This window comes from Lontra canadensis, unplaced genomic scaffold (genome assembly GCF_010015895.1).
Source record: "Lontra canadensis isolate GAN:19392208 unplaced genomic scaffold, GSC_riverotter_1.0 scaffold68, whole genome shotgun sequence".
NCBI lineage: Eukaryota > Metazoa > Chordata > Mammalia > Carnivora > Mustelidae > Lontra > Lontra canadensis.
Window position 1 is genome coordinate 10,137,875 of NW_022631062.1, and position 17,863 is coordinate 10,155,737.

Below are 17,863 nucleotides of genomic sequence, written 5' to 3' on the forward strand. Positions count from 1 at the left end.
GTGGTACTAATACACATCCTGATCATAGCAATGACCAGGTAATAAAGCTTCCTGGAAACAAATTTCAAGAGGTCTTTTGCATGACAGGTGTATCCACAGTAAACTAGCTACACAAACACGACTACGTAGAGCAGGAAGGGTTACCATTTCATTTCTTAAAAAATCAAATTGGTATCAATCGAGAGTTTCCAAAATCCTCTTCAGCAATGCCCTCCAACAGCTACTTGAATTGATGATGAACATTGGCAAGTGTCTCCTCGAACAACATAGTAATCAATCATCCGCAGGCACTTAGCTACAAGTGGCTCTTTCCCTGATGAAGACGGCTAACTGAAATAATCTACTTATGCACCAACCCTCTCAATCACAGCCACATTTTGGCTCATTAAACATTCATGATTTTGAGCCAGAAAAACAACAAACCAGGGTATCTGTCATCCTTGATGAAATACAGCATGTAGAAACAGGAGGGAGCACTTCAAGAAAGTACAGCGGGTATCGATTCGATCATGAATAGGGTATGCCCTTTCTCAACCACGGCTTTTAGAGGGTGTCACCCGCTTACGGAGTGTCCTGGAGATGCACGTTCTTCCTCAACCCGGAAGCTTCCGTAAAGAGGCAGGATGCTGTGCTGGTAGATTTTCCACCAGAGGTTAAGGAAGGACGTCTGGTGCTGGTTGGCCAACCCGGAGCCCTCCTCCAACACCGACCCCGTCTGGGGGTTATACTTGTAGTTCCATGGCTTTGTGGGCCCCAAAAAGTGGACCACCTTCACACCTGAACCAAATCTAAGGAAGAAACACAAAACATTCTACTTTCCACTTGGAAGTGATTCTACACGCACAGAAATTGCCCCCAAACCACAAAGCATGTCAAAGACAGCAGCCCATGAATGCTTGTCTCAACCCTACTATGTAGACCTGCACTTTTTTGCTTAGAGATATTTTTTTTTAAGCAATCAACATTGCGAGTATTTTGTTTTCTACCTACTGAGAAACATAATCATCACCCAGTGGGGAATTCCCTCACACTAGAAGAATAAATCAAGAGTCTTATAAAGATGGACAATATGGTAGATAGCCCAAAACATCATCTCCCTAAAACAATGGGGACCAAAAAAAAAGAAGAAAAAAATCACTTTTTAGTAGATGATACAAGCTGCAAACAGGAAAACTGGCTTCTCTTAGAACATTCTGAATTTTCACCTCTCAACCTTCCTAAACATTTTTTCCCCATAATCATCTTCCCACAAAATTTTAACACTACATTCACACCAAATATCCACATTCTGTATGTACAAATCTGCTTTATACATGAGAAAGAATAGGATGTTTTCACTCCCCAAGGACCCACTTCTCCTCCTTAGAGACAATATGTTCTCCGTTAAAAATGTGCGCTCTCCAATTATCTTTTCCTATATTGTGCTCAGATTTTTCACTTTTGTTTACAACAACATCATTCTCACAGCAGCGAATCTCAAACATTCTGGTCCTGGGACATCTTGACATTCTTAAAACACACAGAGGACCAAGACCTTTGCTTTGTTCATATGCGTCCTACCTGTCTGTATTTACCACAACAGACAACAAAACTGAGAAATCTGAAAACGGATTTAATCAATTCTTTAGAAATCAATCGACCCATGAGATGTGGATGTTCCTATGACACTTTTTCATGAAAAATAACTGTATTTTTAAAATACAGTTGTCAGAAGAATGACTTTGACCATCTCAAGAGGAGATAGCTGCTTTCTCCTATCTGTGTCTCCATTCAGTGCATTGTTTCGTTTTTTGGGTTTTTTTTAGCGCCTTGTTTAGTCATATCATGGAGTTTCTGTAAAATCCCGCTGTACACTTATAAAAAAAAAAAGAGAGAGAGAAGAAAAAAGTAACATCTTAGAAGACTTATTTTTTAAGTCATTTTGACTGTAGACATTCCAAAGAACCATGGAGGTTCCTGAGACCACCCTTTGGGAACCACTACCATTAAGACTTACGGTCTTGACTACCTACAATTTAAAGCAAGAGGCAAGCAGAGGGATGATCTAGTTTTTTCCAACCTAAATTCCAAAAGCTGGTAAAGATTCTAGAGACAGGGCTGCTTGAAGGCAGCAGGCATGGACGGTTATAGAAAGTGGAGAACTTACCGTTTGAAAGCAGGGCTGTAGGTGTACGCCGTGTTACTGCTCAAGTTATAGATGAACGGCAAGTGCTTGTGGATGTCTGCCGTTGACCAGCTACTGAAGAAGCTATTCAGTAAGCCTTGATCCGCCCCTAAATGACGAACACACACCCAAGGAGGCCCATCACGGATGGTAGAGCGCTTCAAAGAATTCAAGATGTGTTTGAAGGGCTTAACCCACCTGCATGTGGGTCCCATTCTATTTCTTCTCTCTGCCCGCTACAATATGACCGTTTGTCTCAAAAAGGACGGATCACCCAAACCATTCATTTTAACATGGATATTCTCTCCAAAACTTTCTGCCCATAACCCAAGCCATGGATAATAAACCCTCATAGTGTCTCCCAAATTCTCGACTCTCACAATGAATTCTATCCAGTGGCCGCAGTGCTTTATGGGCAAATCCTGGTCCTTACCCACAGATGATTCTTCATCAGTCCTCTGTTTTCTTTTATCGGACGACAATCCTAGCATTGTCCCCATCTATTCATGTCCCTTCAAGTCAGACATAAGCTTCTCTTTGCTTCCCAGAGTTGTTCCCTTTGTTCTCTACCAGGGTCTGCCCAACTGAACCTTGCATCCACTTTTGTAAATAAAGTTTTATTGGAACACAGCCATGCTCATGTAAGTACTATCAATGGCTAATTTCACTCTACACCTGCACGGTTAAATATTTGTAGCAGATTTCATAGGATCCATAATGCTGGGGAAAAAAAATCTATTATCTGGTCTTCAGAGAGAGGTTTGCCTACCCTTTTCTGTTTGATCAGGATTGGGGAAACATTCTTCCTACTCACTGAGGATATTTTCTTCTGTGGTTTTTCTCTGTCGTGTATTTACTTACTAACTTCACTTATTCTGTCACCCTGTCTGGCCGCTTTCTTCCACCGTATCCTTAACTGACTTATGCCATTCATGTATCTGGGGGAAGTGAGAATGGGGCAGGGGTATGGGACCAGAAACAGCCCCATCCTCTTCCATCCATTTCCAGGTTCCCATCACTCACCATCAAAGCTGCCGTGGTCTGTGGCATGTTGCAGCAAGAGGCCGTGCGTCTCCAGAGACGGTTGGAAGACAAAGACGCCACTGTTGAAGCAGTCCGGCCATCCGGGATCGGGGGCTGCAGAAAACTCTGTCCTATCAAACAGCTCATCGATATTGGCTAGCACCTGGCAAAGCAGAGCATGGGGGAACCTGTAGCACCCTTCTCTTACCTCCGGGATGCAGGTGACAAATGCAGCAGAAACTTGAGGATGCTCAGTGTCTAGTGATTGGAAACCTGTGCCCACTTTTCTTTCTCCCTTCCTTCCTTTCTTTCTTTCTCCTTTCCTTTCTTTCTTCTTTCTTTCTTTTCTCTTTCTTTCTTTTTCTTTGTTTTTCGATTTCATGTATCTATTTGACAGAGAGGAGTGGGAGAGGGAGAAGCAGGCTCCCCGCTGAGCAAGGAGCCCAATGTGGGACTTGATCCCAGGACCCTGAGATCATGACCTGAGCCAAAAGCAGATGCCTAACAGACTGAGCTACCCAGGTGCCCCAGTTTTTGGACTGACTCTCCTTTTCCGCTTACATTCGAAAGAGAAGAGTGTGTAAGATGGCTCTCTGGTTTACTTCAAGTGATTGATGGAACATTACTTCTGAAAGTAAATTATTTTCTCAAGGTTCTTAAAATTCTCTACGGAACTCGCCTGACTGCGTATGCTCTTTAGTCTACCAAATGTGACCAATGAAGCTCGGAAAACACATGAAGGAAGAGGTTCTCAAGTCAACGTAATACATCGGTTGCCTTCTAGAACTTGCCTACTGATTACAGACCCCTCCAACACCCACTGACTTTCCAAACTGTGCGGTTTGGAAAAAAGGAAACATGACTCCAATTGTGTTACTGGTCTTACTTTCCTCTGCACCTGTCCATCTTCCTATATAGCTTCTTTAGCACAACCGAAACAAACCAGAATGCATGCCAACGCCCTGACTTCGTTTTACGTTTCAACTTTCCAATGGCTATTTTGGAGTAGCCAACCTAAGCTCCTACACTGCACGTTGCTACCCCAAATGACAAGAGGAGGATGGCTCAGCCTAAGAAGCCCAGTGTACCAGTCCAATCCAAACTATGTAAGTCAAGATGCAACCAAGGCCAAATATTTTTCCTAATTATTCTATTTTGTGTAGATAAGATCATGCGATTATAAAGCCCTCCTAGGGAAGGAGCATGCCTTCAAATCTTTTAGTGTCCTGGGCAGGATCAGAGCAGGGCTAGCATTGTGTTATAGCTGATTTTGATGCACTGAATGGCAAGGCTGGTGACACCGATGCATGTTATTTGCTAGGAATCCACACGTAAACAATAACTGCGTCCTTAAAAAGGAAAAGGCATTATCTCTGAGGGCTTTCTTATCAAGTAGAGCATCTCGTCCTCATCATTCCCTTGTACTCACCAGAGTATCTGCATCCAGGAAGACACACTTGCTATAATGGGTGAGGGTCCAACAGTGAAGCTTGGTGAGGGTGACCCCAAGCTCAGGCCTCTTCAGAAAGGCCAGGTGGATGTAGTCTGCACTGTCGATCAGGTTCACCTCAATTACCTCATCAAACACCTTCGAGAGGATAACTCTGGAAAGACACACACTAGGTACTAGGAGAGCAAGGGAACATTCAACACAGGACATCCTATCCTTTCAAGATGACATCCCTTTGCTACTCACACACATGAAGCATGGATCCAAAACCCCATCAAAATCACCGCAATCTTCACGTTCAGGCTTTATTTTTGCCATGGAGTTTCCATACTTTCCACTCATACTTAAACGTTACGCAAACTTGAACATCTTGACAACTGTACCCAACTGTGTTAGGTAAACTGATTCCAGTCATCCCTTAGGAAGGTAATTCTCTTTGAAAACAGCATGGGACATGGGAATGAATGCTGAGCAGGTAGAAACAGACAGATGGCCACTACAATCTCCATCAGTTTTTACTTTATGTCTTCAAAACCTACATTGTTAGTTGCATACAAGTTCAAGACTCAAATTTTGAAAGACTGTACTTTTTATCAAAAGGAAACTTTCCTGTATTCCTTTTTCCTTTTTCTCTCTCTCTTTTTTTTTTCTTGTCTTAAATTCTACTTCATTATAGGTTGGAATGTCTTGTGATGACGAAAAATTAAGGAAGAGCCAAAAAAAGATGAGGGCATGTCAAAAGGATATGGTGGGTCAATCAGGAATTTGAATAACAAAACAAATAACAAACAACAAACGGAAAACAAAAAACAAACAAACATAATATAAAATGTATATTCATGGGTCCATAATAATAACATAATTGAATAAATAAGTAAATGGGAAAGAAGGAGCAGCAATTCCTTAAAGAAGAATCCAAATACAAAATGAATTAGAAATGAAGGAAACAGAAAATCACCATTAGGCTAACTCCACTGAAAAGGTTCACCGATGGATGCTAAAATGAATGGCTAAAGGTTTCGAAAGAAACAGCATGTTTTCATATGTTGAAAGTATCTCCTCCAAGGTGTCCATCCATTACAAAGACAAAAATCATAACCCCACAGATAATACCTTAATGCTATGATCAAGGTTTAAATCGCCAGTAACAGAACACAAAAACATCCCATAACTTCAGTCTACTACTGAAAAAATAGTGGACAAATGCAAGCCCCCAAAATTCTATAAAACAAATGACTAGTACTCCTCGAAAATGTCAAGGTCATGACACATGAGGAAAGAAGGAGAAAAGGTCATAGATGGAAAGTCACAAGGGCAGGTATAATAACTAAGTCCTGGTTGGGAACAGAATCATATACTATCAAAGGCATCCTTTATTTTTAACATTTTGTGTTGTGATTGAAGTTGCCTCCTGTGCATGTCTAGGATACGGCTGGATTTTATGTCTACTTCTCTCTCCTTTAAATGGGGTTTTAAACCCGTTCACCTTTAGTATGATCATTGGTATATTCGAGCGGAGTCCTACAGTTTTATTACCCCTCCTTTTTTTTATGTGTATCAGAGTCTCTTCTTCTTTCTAATCCTTTCCCACCGTCCACTGAAAGGATTGCATTTTTTTTTCCCACATTCCATGCATTTTCCATGAAAGCTTGGGAAGTTGTACATATCCTTTCTAGTCTTCTGATGGTTACCACCCTCATATTTCGACAGGCATATTTAAACTTATATTCTCTACAGAATGTAAAGACAGTCAGCATGTCTATCTTCACTCCAGATGAGACAGGAACATCAGCCTATGTTCACGACTGTCCCTCTGTCCCCCTCATTCACCTCTGCACAGAGTGCAAATCCCAGATTATTTTCATAACTATGCCTCAACACAGTTACAATTAACTTTGAGTTTTACTCATATTAATGCCTTAGTGTTACATCTTTATTGTAAGTTTTTCTTCCTTGAATTCACAATTCGGTGTGCTTGAGGATATCCTCAAGTTAATTCTGTTCCCAAACATCATCCAGGGGTAAAATCTTCAAGCTTTTACGTATGTGGAACATCTTTAATTTGCTTTTGAATTGCCCAGATTTGGCTAGATACAGAAAACTGATTGCAAAATTATTTTGCCCCCCTGGGAGGATGGTGGGGGGAGGGGTGAAATAGGTGAGAGGGATTAAGAGGTACGGACTTCCCATTATAAAGCGAGTAAGTCACAGAGGTGAAGAGTACAGCCCAGGGGATGTAGAAATAATATCGTCAAAATTCTGTACAGTGACCCCACTTATTGTGGTGAGCATTCTATAATGCACGGAACGTCCAATCACCGTGCCGTACACTGGAAACTAATGTACTACACTACGTCAACCATACTTTTGTAGACACACACATGAAATTCCTTTGCTCCAGAAAATCTGAGACATCTGCTCTCTCAACCCGACCGATGCTGAAATGCTTTTAGCGCCTTTCTCTGTTCTTGGTGCTCTGTTACCACCACCCCTGGGTATCAACATGTGTGTCCGCTCATTCTGCTCAACACTCAAGGGGCAGCATTCTCAGAGCTGAAATAGGAGAGGAGTTAATTCCTACAATTTGTTCTCTCTCTTTCACTCCTTTTGAAACTTCCATTAGGAAGCAGATGTTGGTGCTTCCGGGATCTATCTGTTATATCCTGTACCAGCTTGTCTCTTACATTTTTTGGTGCTTTTTCATCAAAGGCTATTAAAAGTACCCCCATCTCTGAGAAAGCACTATCTCATCGCCAAGGTTCCCTTGCTTTCAACCCAGTTATTTATGGAATTTATGGCATCCTTAGGGTTGTATAAAGATCCGGGAGCGGGGGCGGGAGGGTGGAAGGCAAAAGAAATATCACTCCATGTTGCTACAAATAGACTGTGATGTATGTCCTCAAGTCCCTTTGTTCAGCTCTGCCTGTTTTCTCAAAATAAGTGCCTGGACTGGGAATGAAATCTCAAGACTACAATTTGAAGCTTTTTGCAGAAAGATTACCCCACTCTGCCCTTGGGCCACACAGCCTGGAAAAACAGAGTGGTGGTCCTCCTACCCACACCCTTGGTCACTTTCGGTCACCTGTCACTATTTGTCACTGGACCATAGGGCACTGTTCCTCAGCTCTCCCAGTGATTACAAAGTATGTAATGAGTCCTATAAATGCTAACTCGTTCTATAACACTGAACCTTCCCAAGATTCCTGGATGTTTCTGAATATTTTACAGTTCATCTTGAGTGGACCAGGAGACTGAAGAAAGTCAGTGTGGAGAGCTTTTATGGACCCTGAGGAGACAGTAATGGAGGACACAGTCATGTGTTCTTCCGGGGTCCTTTTGGCTTTATCACGACCGTTCTATGAAAAAAGTATGACTTCCTCCAATCACCAGAGGGACTGATGGGCCAGTAGGCAACCAAGAAAGACCCCATGTTTCCCATCTTGGTCCCTCAGGACAGCATCCCCCGCTCTGCATCTGCTGGAGCCTCTGGTCTGACTCTGAAGGTCAGGCGTCTGGACACAAGGGATGCGTTTCTCTCTAGGGGCTGAAGAGCTCACCTTTGGCAAGAGGAAATACACTGTACAGATTGATTAAGCTGAAACACTTTGGAGAGAATGGGTTTTAGCCAATTTGCCTCTAGTCTAATGATGTCATTCGATGTCAAAGACAAAGATTTGCCCTCCAAAACACCAGCATTTACAAAGACCAACCTCCCTGGTCATAAATATCCCCCATAGACATACTGATGGCTCATACCCTCCACCATTGTGAGATCCATCGTCCATTTGTGATGCTTGGTTTTAAGACTTCTTTGGCTATTATATAGACTAACAAGCCTCCTCCCCATGATAGATTTTGTAAATGTGTCCATTAGTTGATTTGTTTGATCTTTTACTTTTACACATAGTATTTCTGACCTATAAAGTTCCTGGTAGCCTCCTATGCTTTCATTTAAGACAGTTTTCCCCACATTCAGATGAATGAATCTGTCATTGAGATGAATGACCCATCTATGGCAAGGTCTGGAGACACTGGTTGTGGATGGTGATCCTACCAGCATATGGTGGGTGGAGACCAGGGACACTGCTCCACACCCTCCAGTGCCCAGGATGTCCCAACTCAGAGAGCCATCCAACCCCACATGTCAGTACTGCCCAGGCTGAGACACTCTGATTCACTGACTTCTAAGATTTTTCTATCCTTAAAAAATTTTTACCTTTACACTCATAATCTACCTGAATTCATCTTGGAACACATGGATATGCTGAATTATACAGAGGTCATGAACTGTCTTCCTTACGGCACCATTTATTTTTCTATGATATACCTCACACGGTCTTCCTATTCTTGTGTATGTCAAGGCTTTTCTCATCTACATGTAAAACACAACCAAACCTGTAAATCAAGTTTGGGTATCAAGATTAGGATGGTTTCTTAAAATAAATGAACACATTCTTTCCCCCCGACTGCCCCCCTCGGCTCTGAGATAGCTCCTATCACATGGAAATCCATTCATTGTACCCAACGTAACAGAATGTTCTTTATAACTGCCCGGGCTCAGAACCTTCTACTAGATAAGCCTTTGATAACATTCTCTGCTTTCTACTCTGGGGAACTGGTGAACAGTCTTTTCTATGCCTTCTAGTATCAATGCGGGGTCATCTGAGTTTCCCTACAAGAATCAAGTATTTCCTCAATCTCACCAGAAAAGTGCTCTGTGTCCTATTTGCTTTTAAAATCGAAGTTGCTTGCAAATGACTACTTTTTCGCTTTAATTTTGGATACTTGTGTTTTCTGTCATCTTAATTTACTCTTAGATAATCCAACACTTGGACTTGTTTCCTGTTCCTCGTTTTCAGTTTTTATGAATCTCTTCTCTCTTGACTTATGTACGTTTTGTTTGTTTAAAATTTTTTTCCAACTGGATAATTTCTTCACTGATTTTAATTTTTGTATTGTTTGCCTTCTGTATTTTTTGTTTGTTTTAGTGTAAGATTTTTTTTACCTCGATAATTTATTTCTTCGCTGATTTTAAAGTTTCTCTCTGGAACGCCTCTAGTTTTCCCCTTTGGTTTCTATAGGTAGCATTCATATTGCGAATATTTTTTTAAGCACCATAGAATTCAAGGTTTGATTTGTTCACTTATGAAGTGTTTAGCAATTTCTGATTTAAAATGTCCAAGGGTAATGCTGGTTTTAAATTCAGCTTGCCATTAATGTCTAGTTTTATTACAGTAGAGTCAAAGACTATAACCTTCAATTCCTGCTCCAAGTGACACATTAAATGCCTCCTCGTACTGAGAGTATAAAATCAATTTTTCTAAGTGGTCCATGGCTGGTGAGAACAAAGATTACCATTTACATAATACATAACATTTAAGAGATACCTCATGCATTATTCATTAGATCAATTTACTCACGTGTCTGCCTCATTTGTGAATTAAACACTAGGAAAACTATATAAAAATACTCTCCTTCTTCCGTTCTTTGTGTTTGCTTGTTATCAAATAGCGTTTTTTTAATGTGCTTTATATGGTGGTTGTTGGCGCACCAAGGATCTTGAGCAGTGTATCTGAAATGTGAATTCTACTCTTTATTATGTAGGGTTCCTTGTCTGGATTGTTACACTTAGAAAACTGTATGACTGTTTCTGCTTTTCCTTTCTTCTACGTGTGATCTGATAACTCTGTCCATCGTTTATTAGAGAATTATACCAGATAGAGGAAGTGGGTGGGGGATGGGTTAAGGAGGTGATGGGGATAAAGTAGGGGGGGGTCACTTGTCATGATGAACACCAGGTGATGTTTCAAAGTCCTGAATCACTATATTGTGTAGAAACCAATATTATACTGTATGTTAACTAACTGGAATTTAAATCAAAACTTAAGGGGCACCTGGGTGGCTCACTGGGTTAAAGCCTCTGCCTTCAGCTCAGGTCATGATCTCAGGGTCCTGGGATCAAGTCCTGCATCGAGCTCTCTGTTCAGCAGGGAGCCTGCTTCCTCCTCTCTCTCTGCCTTCCTCTCTGCCTACTTGTGATCTCTGTCAAATAAATTTTAAAAAATATTTAAAAAAAACTTGATAAAAAATACATAGACAACATGGGTCCTTCTTAAATGTGCATAGTTTAGTAAATATATTTACAATGATTATTTACCCTCAATACCAGGTTTTCTTACTCTCCTCCTTGTCCTTCCAGAAAGATCTTTCTTATTAAGTTGTGGTTTTTGATACAGTGTTCACCCAGCAGACGACAATTTGTTTTTCTTTTAGTAGCAAAATCCGTAAGCACGTACATGCTTGAGAATCACTTCTGATCAACTGCCAATAACAGATAAACTTGGCCAGATGGCTTATTGGATGTATCCAGAAATATTTGTCATCACAACTTTAGAAAGTCATTAGTACACAGACATCTACGTTTGCGGTCTTTATTTGCTTTGCTCCCATCTGGTGATACCCATTTTTTTCTGGTGTTTCTTCACCATGGGGAATTTTCTTCACAAACGTCCTTGTTTCCAAGCTGGTTTCATTTGCTCTCAGCTTGGGAGCAGACCCACCTCTGTCTTAAAGCTTCCTACTCTACACACTTCTGCTCAAATAGTGGGAATCCCCTGACATTTTCCATATCAATGACTCTCACAGTCTGCAGGGAAGATGGCATGGAATGGGGTCTCTAAAAAGTCTAGTTTTTTAGCAATTTTTATTTGCTGTTAACATTTCCACAGCTCATGGCTGGACCCCTTTCGACTCAGCCCATCTAGCAGTTCCATTTCTATCAACAAATCTCTACTTCCACGAAGGTTATTAAAAGTGCTCCCTCGGATCTTTTCCAAAGTCCTTATGTCCCATGCACTAACTTTTTTCATGAATGCGTCTCTCCCTGAACTTGAGTATGATGTCCCCACCTTCACCTGGAGAAACATTGATTTAAATCCTTCTCTGTCTTCGCCTTGATACAAAAAGTGGGCTGATGCCTCGTCAAGGAGAGGATGGGTTCTTGTTGCTTCAGACTACATAGTCTCAATCAGAACTGGCCTTTCAGATCTCAGCCCTGAGAGCTGGCCAAGCGAACCTGACATGGCTCATTTAATGACGTAGGGAGGGAAAGAGCAGGAAACCCCTCCATGGCCCATGTCCTTGCATTGAATTCCAGCGACTGCCCCAGCTCCCTTTCCTGGTGTCCCCTGCTAAGTGGGACAACCCCTTACCAGAGTGGGCCATGCCAGAGATGAGCTCATACCAGAGATGAGCCCACGCACACTTTTCCAGGCTTCTGCAAACTCTGGGCCTCCTCGTGTCCTCAAATGCTGCTCCCGCAGAGCCTGACTCTCGTCTGCCAACCCAGGTCTTCACGAAGGCCTCCTCTAACCTTCCTCTCCTACCTTCAAGGCTCACCCCACCCATGAATACTGCGGCCCTGTGCACGCCGCCCACAACCAAGACAAACTGGAAGAACTTCGTGCCCACGCGTCTATCACTAAACACTTTCGTCATTCTTTAAGCCTGCCCATGGCCAACAGCAAGTTCTCCATATTGCAGGCATCCGGACCATGCCCCAAATTCATGAAACTCTGTTCCTACAGCAGCCGCCTTCAAGAGAAGTCTCCATGCACATGCTCCATCAAGATGACATCCATCACCTGGGAGCATCCAGAAGGAACAAATGGTCTCCGCAGTGAACTAGTGCCACTTAGGATACCGTGGGGACACCACTGTCCATGTGTCTGCAGATGGGAACAACTCACACTCAGGCTGGAATGCACAACCCTCTCTACAGAAGTAGGGCGCCAACAGGTTCAGGTGTCCACATTTGCAAGCATGCGCTCAAGGACCTGTAGCCATCCATCCTGTCAGCCTAACCGTGGACTCATCCTTGACCTCCCATCTTGAACCCTGCATGGCAATCCCAAGACATGGCTTTGAGCCATCGTGAGAAACTCAGGGCATGCACTCACCACCACAGAACAGCGTTGCACATGGCACAGCCCCGTGCAGGAACGTCCACTCATCTTCCCGGGGAACACTGCACACGGGGACGGAGGTGCACAAGGACGCAGAAACCCATTCTGCACATGCAAGAGTCTGCAGAGCCACATGTGACGTGCTCCGACTTCCAACCTTAAACCTGTCACCTCCTCTACAATACTTGCTTCCTTTGATGATGAACTGAGTGGACCAGCATCAAATGCCCGCTAAGTCAGCGGGAATTCCAGACCCACTGACGGTTCTGGGGACCTCTGAGAGCCACAGGAACCAGTCGAGCACCAGAGCATCTCCCCGACTTACCTGAGCAGACTGGACACCTGTGGGGTGATGAGAACCACCAGTTTCCTGGTCGCACGCTGGTTCCTCAGGGACTGTCCCAGGACCAGCGCGCCCTGGCAGTAGACGTCATTGGTGGCCAGAGTCACGAATGCCTGGTCAGACACTGCGGGTGTGGACAAAAACACCACAGTCACATGCCTGGTGGAAATCGGGATATGCCAGGGTTGGTGGTCACCCCTCTCTGAAGCTTCATCAGCTGAACTGAGTAACTGCTCTACAGTTTACCCATGTTTATGGAACACTTTACTGACGTCCTTCCTGCTCCCTCCCTCCCTCCCTGTCTCCCTCCTTTCCTTCTTCCTTTCCTTCTTCCCTCCCTCCCTTCCTTTCTTCCTTCCATTTTTAGTAATCTCTCTGCCCAACATAAGGCTTGAACTCATGACTCTGAGATCAAGACTCTGAGCCACCCAGGCAACCCCCCATCTTTCCCTTTGAAAACACACAAACACACACAGAAACACACAGCATAAGGAGCCTGCGTGTGATGCCTTCATTTTCTCTGCATTCAAGTGTAAAAAAAAGTCACCCCAAACACCTGAATCTGAGACACAAACAAATCAAAACCTGTAAGCAACCGCACAAGGATCTGAGCTAGGATCCAGACGCCTGCCCAACTCAGAACAAAACAATAAAACACAAAACTATGCCCAGTTTCACAGGGTCTCACTTGGAGGGGAGGAAATGCCAACGGGGGATCCAATTGATGGCAATTTCCAGTCTAAGCGCATCCTTGCGGTGGTGGTAGCTTTCATGGGGAACTTCCAACCGGCTTAATTCCTGTTCCCTCAGGAGCGTGTTGCCGGGAGAGAGACAACAGTTTAAAGAAATCCGGTGCGGGCTCCCGTGCTGTGTGCAGAAATTAAAATTCGCAGCACGCACCGTGGGGCAAGAACACACAGACCTCACTTGTCAAAGAGCAGAGCGTCCTCCCCTCCCCGAGCCAGCGGCTCCCCAAGCAGGGCCCAAAAGACTGGCATTCTCACTAAATATAATGTGAAAAACGCAAGCTTCTGAGGCCCGCTTCCCAGGGTGGGGGGCCACTTCCTTGACCTTATACATTCCATGGGGGTAAATTCCAAAATACGCCTGTTACAACAGGCTCCTGTCTGCCCGTTCTTGATGCTGCTGCTGCTGCTTTCCCAAATTAAGAAGGGTCTGCGAACTCCTGGCCTCTCCACTGTGAGTTGTGGGTTATTCTCATAGAGTAAAGTTCCAAACTCAACTTTGCAGCCCCCCCAAAGTATGTATGTATATATGTATCTGCCTGTCTATCCATCCATCCATCCATCCATCCATCATATCTATCATCTATCCATCCATTCTTACATCTGCCTATTTACCATTCATCCATCCATCAGTCCATCCATCCATGCATCTATCTATAATCTATCATCCATCTATCCGTCCATCATGTCTATCTATCCATCCACGTATCCATCCATCCACCCATCTATCCATCCATCCCTGTGTCTATATATGTATCATCCATCCATCCATCCATCTACCCATCTATCCATCCATCCCCGTGTCTATCTATCCATCCATCCATCCATCCATCCATCCATCATCTCTCTCAATCCATCTATCCATCTTATCTACCATATATCTATCTACCTGTATCTATGAGATGTTTGAGGGGCAGGAGACACCCCCTATAGACATATCTGAGACATGGGAACAAAGACTGGGGTCCTCTAGAGACCTCAGGGTGACAAGACAGTCTCATGTCCAGAACACCCTATGTCAGGATGATTGACCAGACAAGAGGAAGGTGCAGCTGCATTAGCCCAAGGGAAAGTACCAGACAGAATATAACACAAAGAGCAAAGTCACCAAAATTGGTTAATGCATACAGTTTTTGCTGCATTTTGGTAAGGACATAAATGTAACTGCTGTAATCAGTGCATATTATGAGCTAAAATATGTTCCCCCTCCCCTGGCCAAACTCGTAGGAAGTCCTCACTCCCAGGACCTCAGAATATGGGTATATTTGGAGATGGGGTCTTGAAAGAGGTAAACTGAGGTCATTGGCATGAGTCCTGATCTGCCAAGATTGGGGTCCTTACAGGAAGAGGGGATGAGAACACAGACACACACACAAAGGGATGACCACATGAGGACATGGGGAGAACATGGTGTCTACACACGAAGCAGAAAGACCTCAGGGGGAACCTGCCTCAGCCCCACATGGATCTCAGATTCCCAGCTTCTAGGACTGGGAGGAAAAAAATATATATTCTTTAAGGCATCCTATCTGTGGGATTTGTTACAGCAGCCCTAGGACCCTAATAAATTGGGGCATTAAACTCGAGAAGCAGACCCGGTAATGCCACACCCACACTGGAGAAAATAGCACAGCCATCACCCGGTTACACTCTCAGGCTCCATTTCCATCATTGTAACTTGGCTACATATTTCCTATGTCAACAATTCAAACTGGATCCTCCTCAAAGAAAAACAAATTCACAACACATCTTGGCTGGATATTTCTAAAGAGAACATCGAGGTCCTTCTGAATGGAAGGTAATAGGAAGACATGAAAGTACCCAATTAGATTATTCCTCCTCCTTTATCCTCTCAATGATCACTAAGGAAACCGCAATCCAATTGTCGGGGTCTGTTTTGACTCAACCATGGTTGATAAATATGGGCCTCCTTCCCGGGAGAGTTATCAAAGCAGACACCAGAACAATTAGATTTCTAACCGTCTCGTGTTTCAGACCTACTTTGTTTGAACACATCAGCTGCTTCCACGTGAGAAAGAGTCACACGTGAGGCAGGGGGAAGCCGGGAGGTCCTGGGAGCAGACCTGCTCCGTGGTCCACGGAGGGGAGCACATCATCTGGGAGGGCTTTGGGGACCCCAAGTGACACACCGAGGACTGGTTTTTGTCCCAAAGCTTCCCAATTCAATGAGAATCCTTCAGACACATCTCCTGTGGGCCCCATCTCACATCGTGATTTGCAGGATGGACAGAGATAGTGCTGGGTCTACAAAGGCGTAAACTCTGTTCTTGCTTAGGATAGATTCGTGGTCCTGTCGACAGCAAGACACCACAGCACCCCGGGAGAGCAGACCCCCCTCTCTCCAGCGACCCCAACACGCAAACTCACGCTCTGCGAGGAAGACGTGCCCGTCTGAAGGCTGGCCACCAGGGCCCCACACCTGATGTTGTGAGATCCCTCACGGAGAAGAGCCACCATCAGAGGCACAAAGACAGACCAGTGGATTTTAAGATAACAGGGCGGAAATTCATTAACAGGTCTCCAGGGGCCACACAGTCTTGGTTTTAAGACGTTACCAATGACCAAGTCTCATGGTGGCATCAAAGAACCTCCGTGACTGTCCCAGGACACTGTAGAGTCCGCTGTCCCCCAACATGGCGCCAGGGTGGGGACTCGGAGAAACACAGAACACGAGTGGCTGTACTCCAAGCAATGGTTTAAGAAAAAAAAAAAAAATCGTATTCTCTCAACATGAAGTTCCGCCCAAAGAATGTGGTGGCTGAGAGTTTCATAACGAATCTGGGAGAAAGGTTCATTTTTATCCATTTCTGGTCCTTGTGCGTCTTCCACTCGCTCCATTTTCTATCCACCCTCCCCCCTCCCTGAAATAACATCGCCGGCTTCCCCCTCGGTCCCTGCCCTTTTACTCAAAGGTGGTGTTTGTTCCCCGAATACCCATGTCGGGTCTTCGAGCACATTCCAGGGCCCATGGAGATGCGTCCAAAGGTTGCTCATTGAATGCTGCCATTATACAGACCCTAGCGGGTTTGCGGGGGAAAGTGGTTTTCGCTCTGGGGACCTGCAAACGGCTCCCGGGAACAGAGAAACCGTTCTGCTTCTCCTCCGGCTAGATTCCTACAGCAGGAACCACAGGAAACCATGCCTTGGGGCCCGCCTCAACCACTTTCCTTTCTGAGGCCAGACAGGGAGAGCACAGCATGGAAACTGCTCCGTGATTTTACCAAATTGCTCCTCTGAGACAAAGTTACCTGTTGTTTAAGAAAAAAGTGGGGGGGGGTGCTCATGGATGGTCATGTGTGGTCTGCTGCAAGGTGGAGGTCTTCTTCATAAAAACAGAACATGCCTCTCTCTTACGGGTTAAGGCCACAATCTCATTATCTAATTTCTAGCCCTCTGAACTGTCCACATCGGATGTCCAGAAGCCCCCTGGAAAGGTAGGTGCGTAGGACTGAATCTGACCCTTGGTGGGGGCCAGCCCTTGCTGTAAGCCCCAGCCCCGTGGCCATCCCAAGCCTGCTGCCCTGCTGCGGGGGGGGGGGGGGGGGGTAATCTCAATTTTACTGGAATAACAAAGTGTGCCTGTGGTCTGAACTTGGGAAACCCCAAAGGCACTGTGTTCCTAAACTTTTAGGGACATGAGCTTCCTATCTGTCTACCAGTAGGTCAGAAAAGCACTCAGTGAAATTTTATGCCCAAGAAACAAGCCCATGTAAAGTCCTAGGGCTGCATTTTACAGAAGGGAAATTCAGGAATCTGGAGGCCCCCTGACCAGGCTATAAATGGACCCCTCCCGGCGGGTGAGACTCAGCCCATGTCCATCTGCGCCTGGCAGGGCCAGTCTCTGCAAACCCAGGGATACGCTGGGGAGACATTGGGGAGATGAGGGGCTTGGGGGTGATGGTTCAGGCAAAGGCGGGAGGTCCTCCCCAGAGCAGATGGATCTCACAGGGACCAGTCGGAACAGGGAGGCTGGACGGAAAGCGTTTGCAGACTCACCCGGCATGGTTTGGGCACAGTGGGGCCTTCGTGCGCCTGGGCTCTCTTGGGCGTGGTGGGTGAACTCTGCCGCCTGAGACAGGGCCTAGCGGAGGCTTGGTCTCCAGGGGACCCTCGCAGATTTCCAGGCCTGCAGGCGACAGCTCAGCATTCCAG

General features: G+C 44.8%; 1 protein-coding gene across 3 annotated transcripts in view; it reads right to left on the bottom strand.

Annotated features, from left to right (window-relative positions):
• GYG2 (glycogenin 2) overlaps nt 1-17,863 on the bottom strand; it is a 35,955-nt gene that overhangs the window by 17,299 nt on the left and 793 nt on the right. For all 3 annotated transcript variants that reach the window (XM_032880246.1, XM_032880245.1, XM_032880242.1), the window contains exons 2-7: nt 17,708-17,837; nt 12,927-13,068; nt 4,617-4,791; nt 3,188-3,350; nt 2,147-2,273; nt 566-788 (exon numbers count right to left, since the gene is read on the bottom strand). In XM_032880246.1, the coding sequence (XP_032736137.1) occupies nt 566-788; nt 2,147-2,273; nt 3,188-3,350; nt 4,617-4,791; nt 12,927-13,068; nt 17,708-17,714 (837 nt within the window). In that variant the 5' untranslated portion in view covers nt 17,715-17,837. The remainder of the gene's footprint in view (nt 1-565; nt 789-2,146; nt 2,274-3,187; nt 3,351-4,616; nt 4,792-12,926; nt 13,069-17,707; nt 17,838-17,863) is intronic.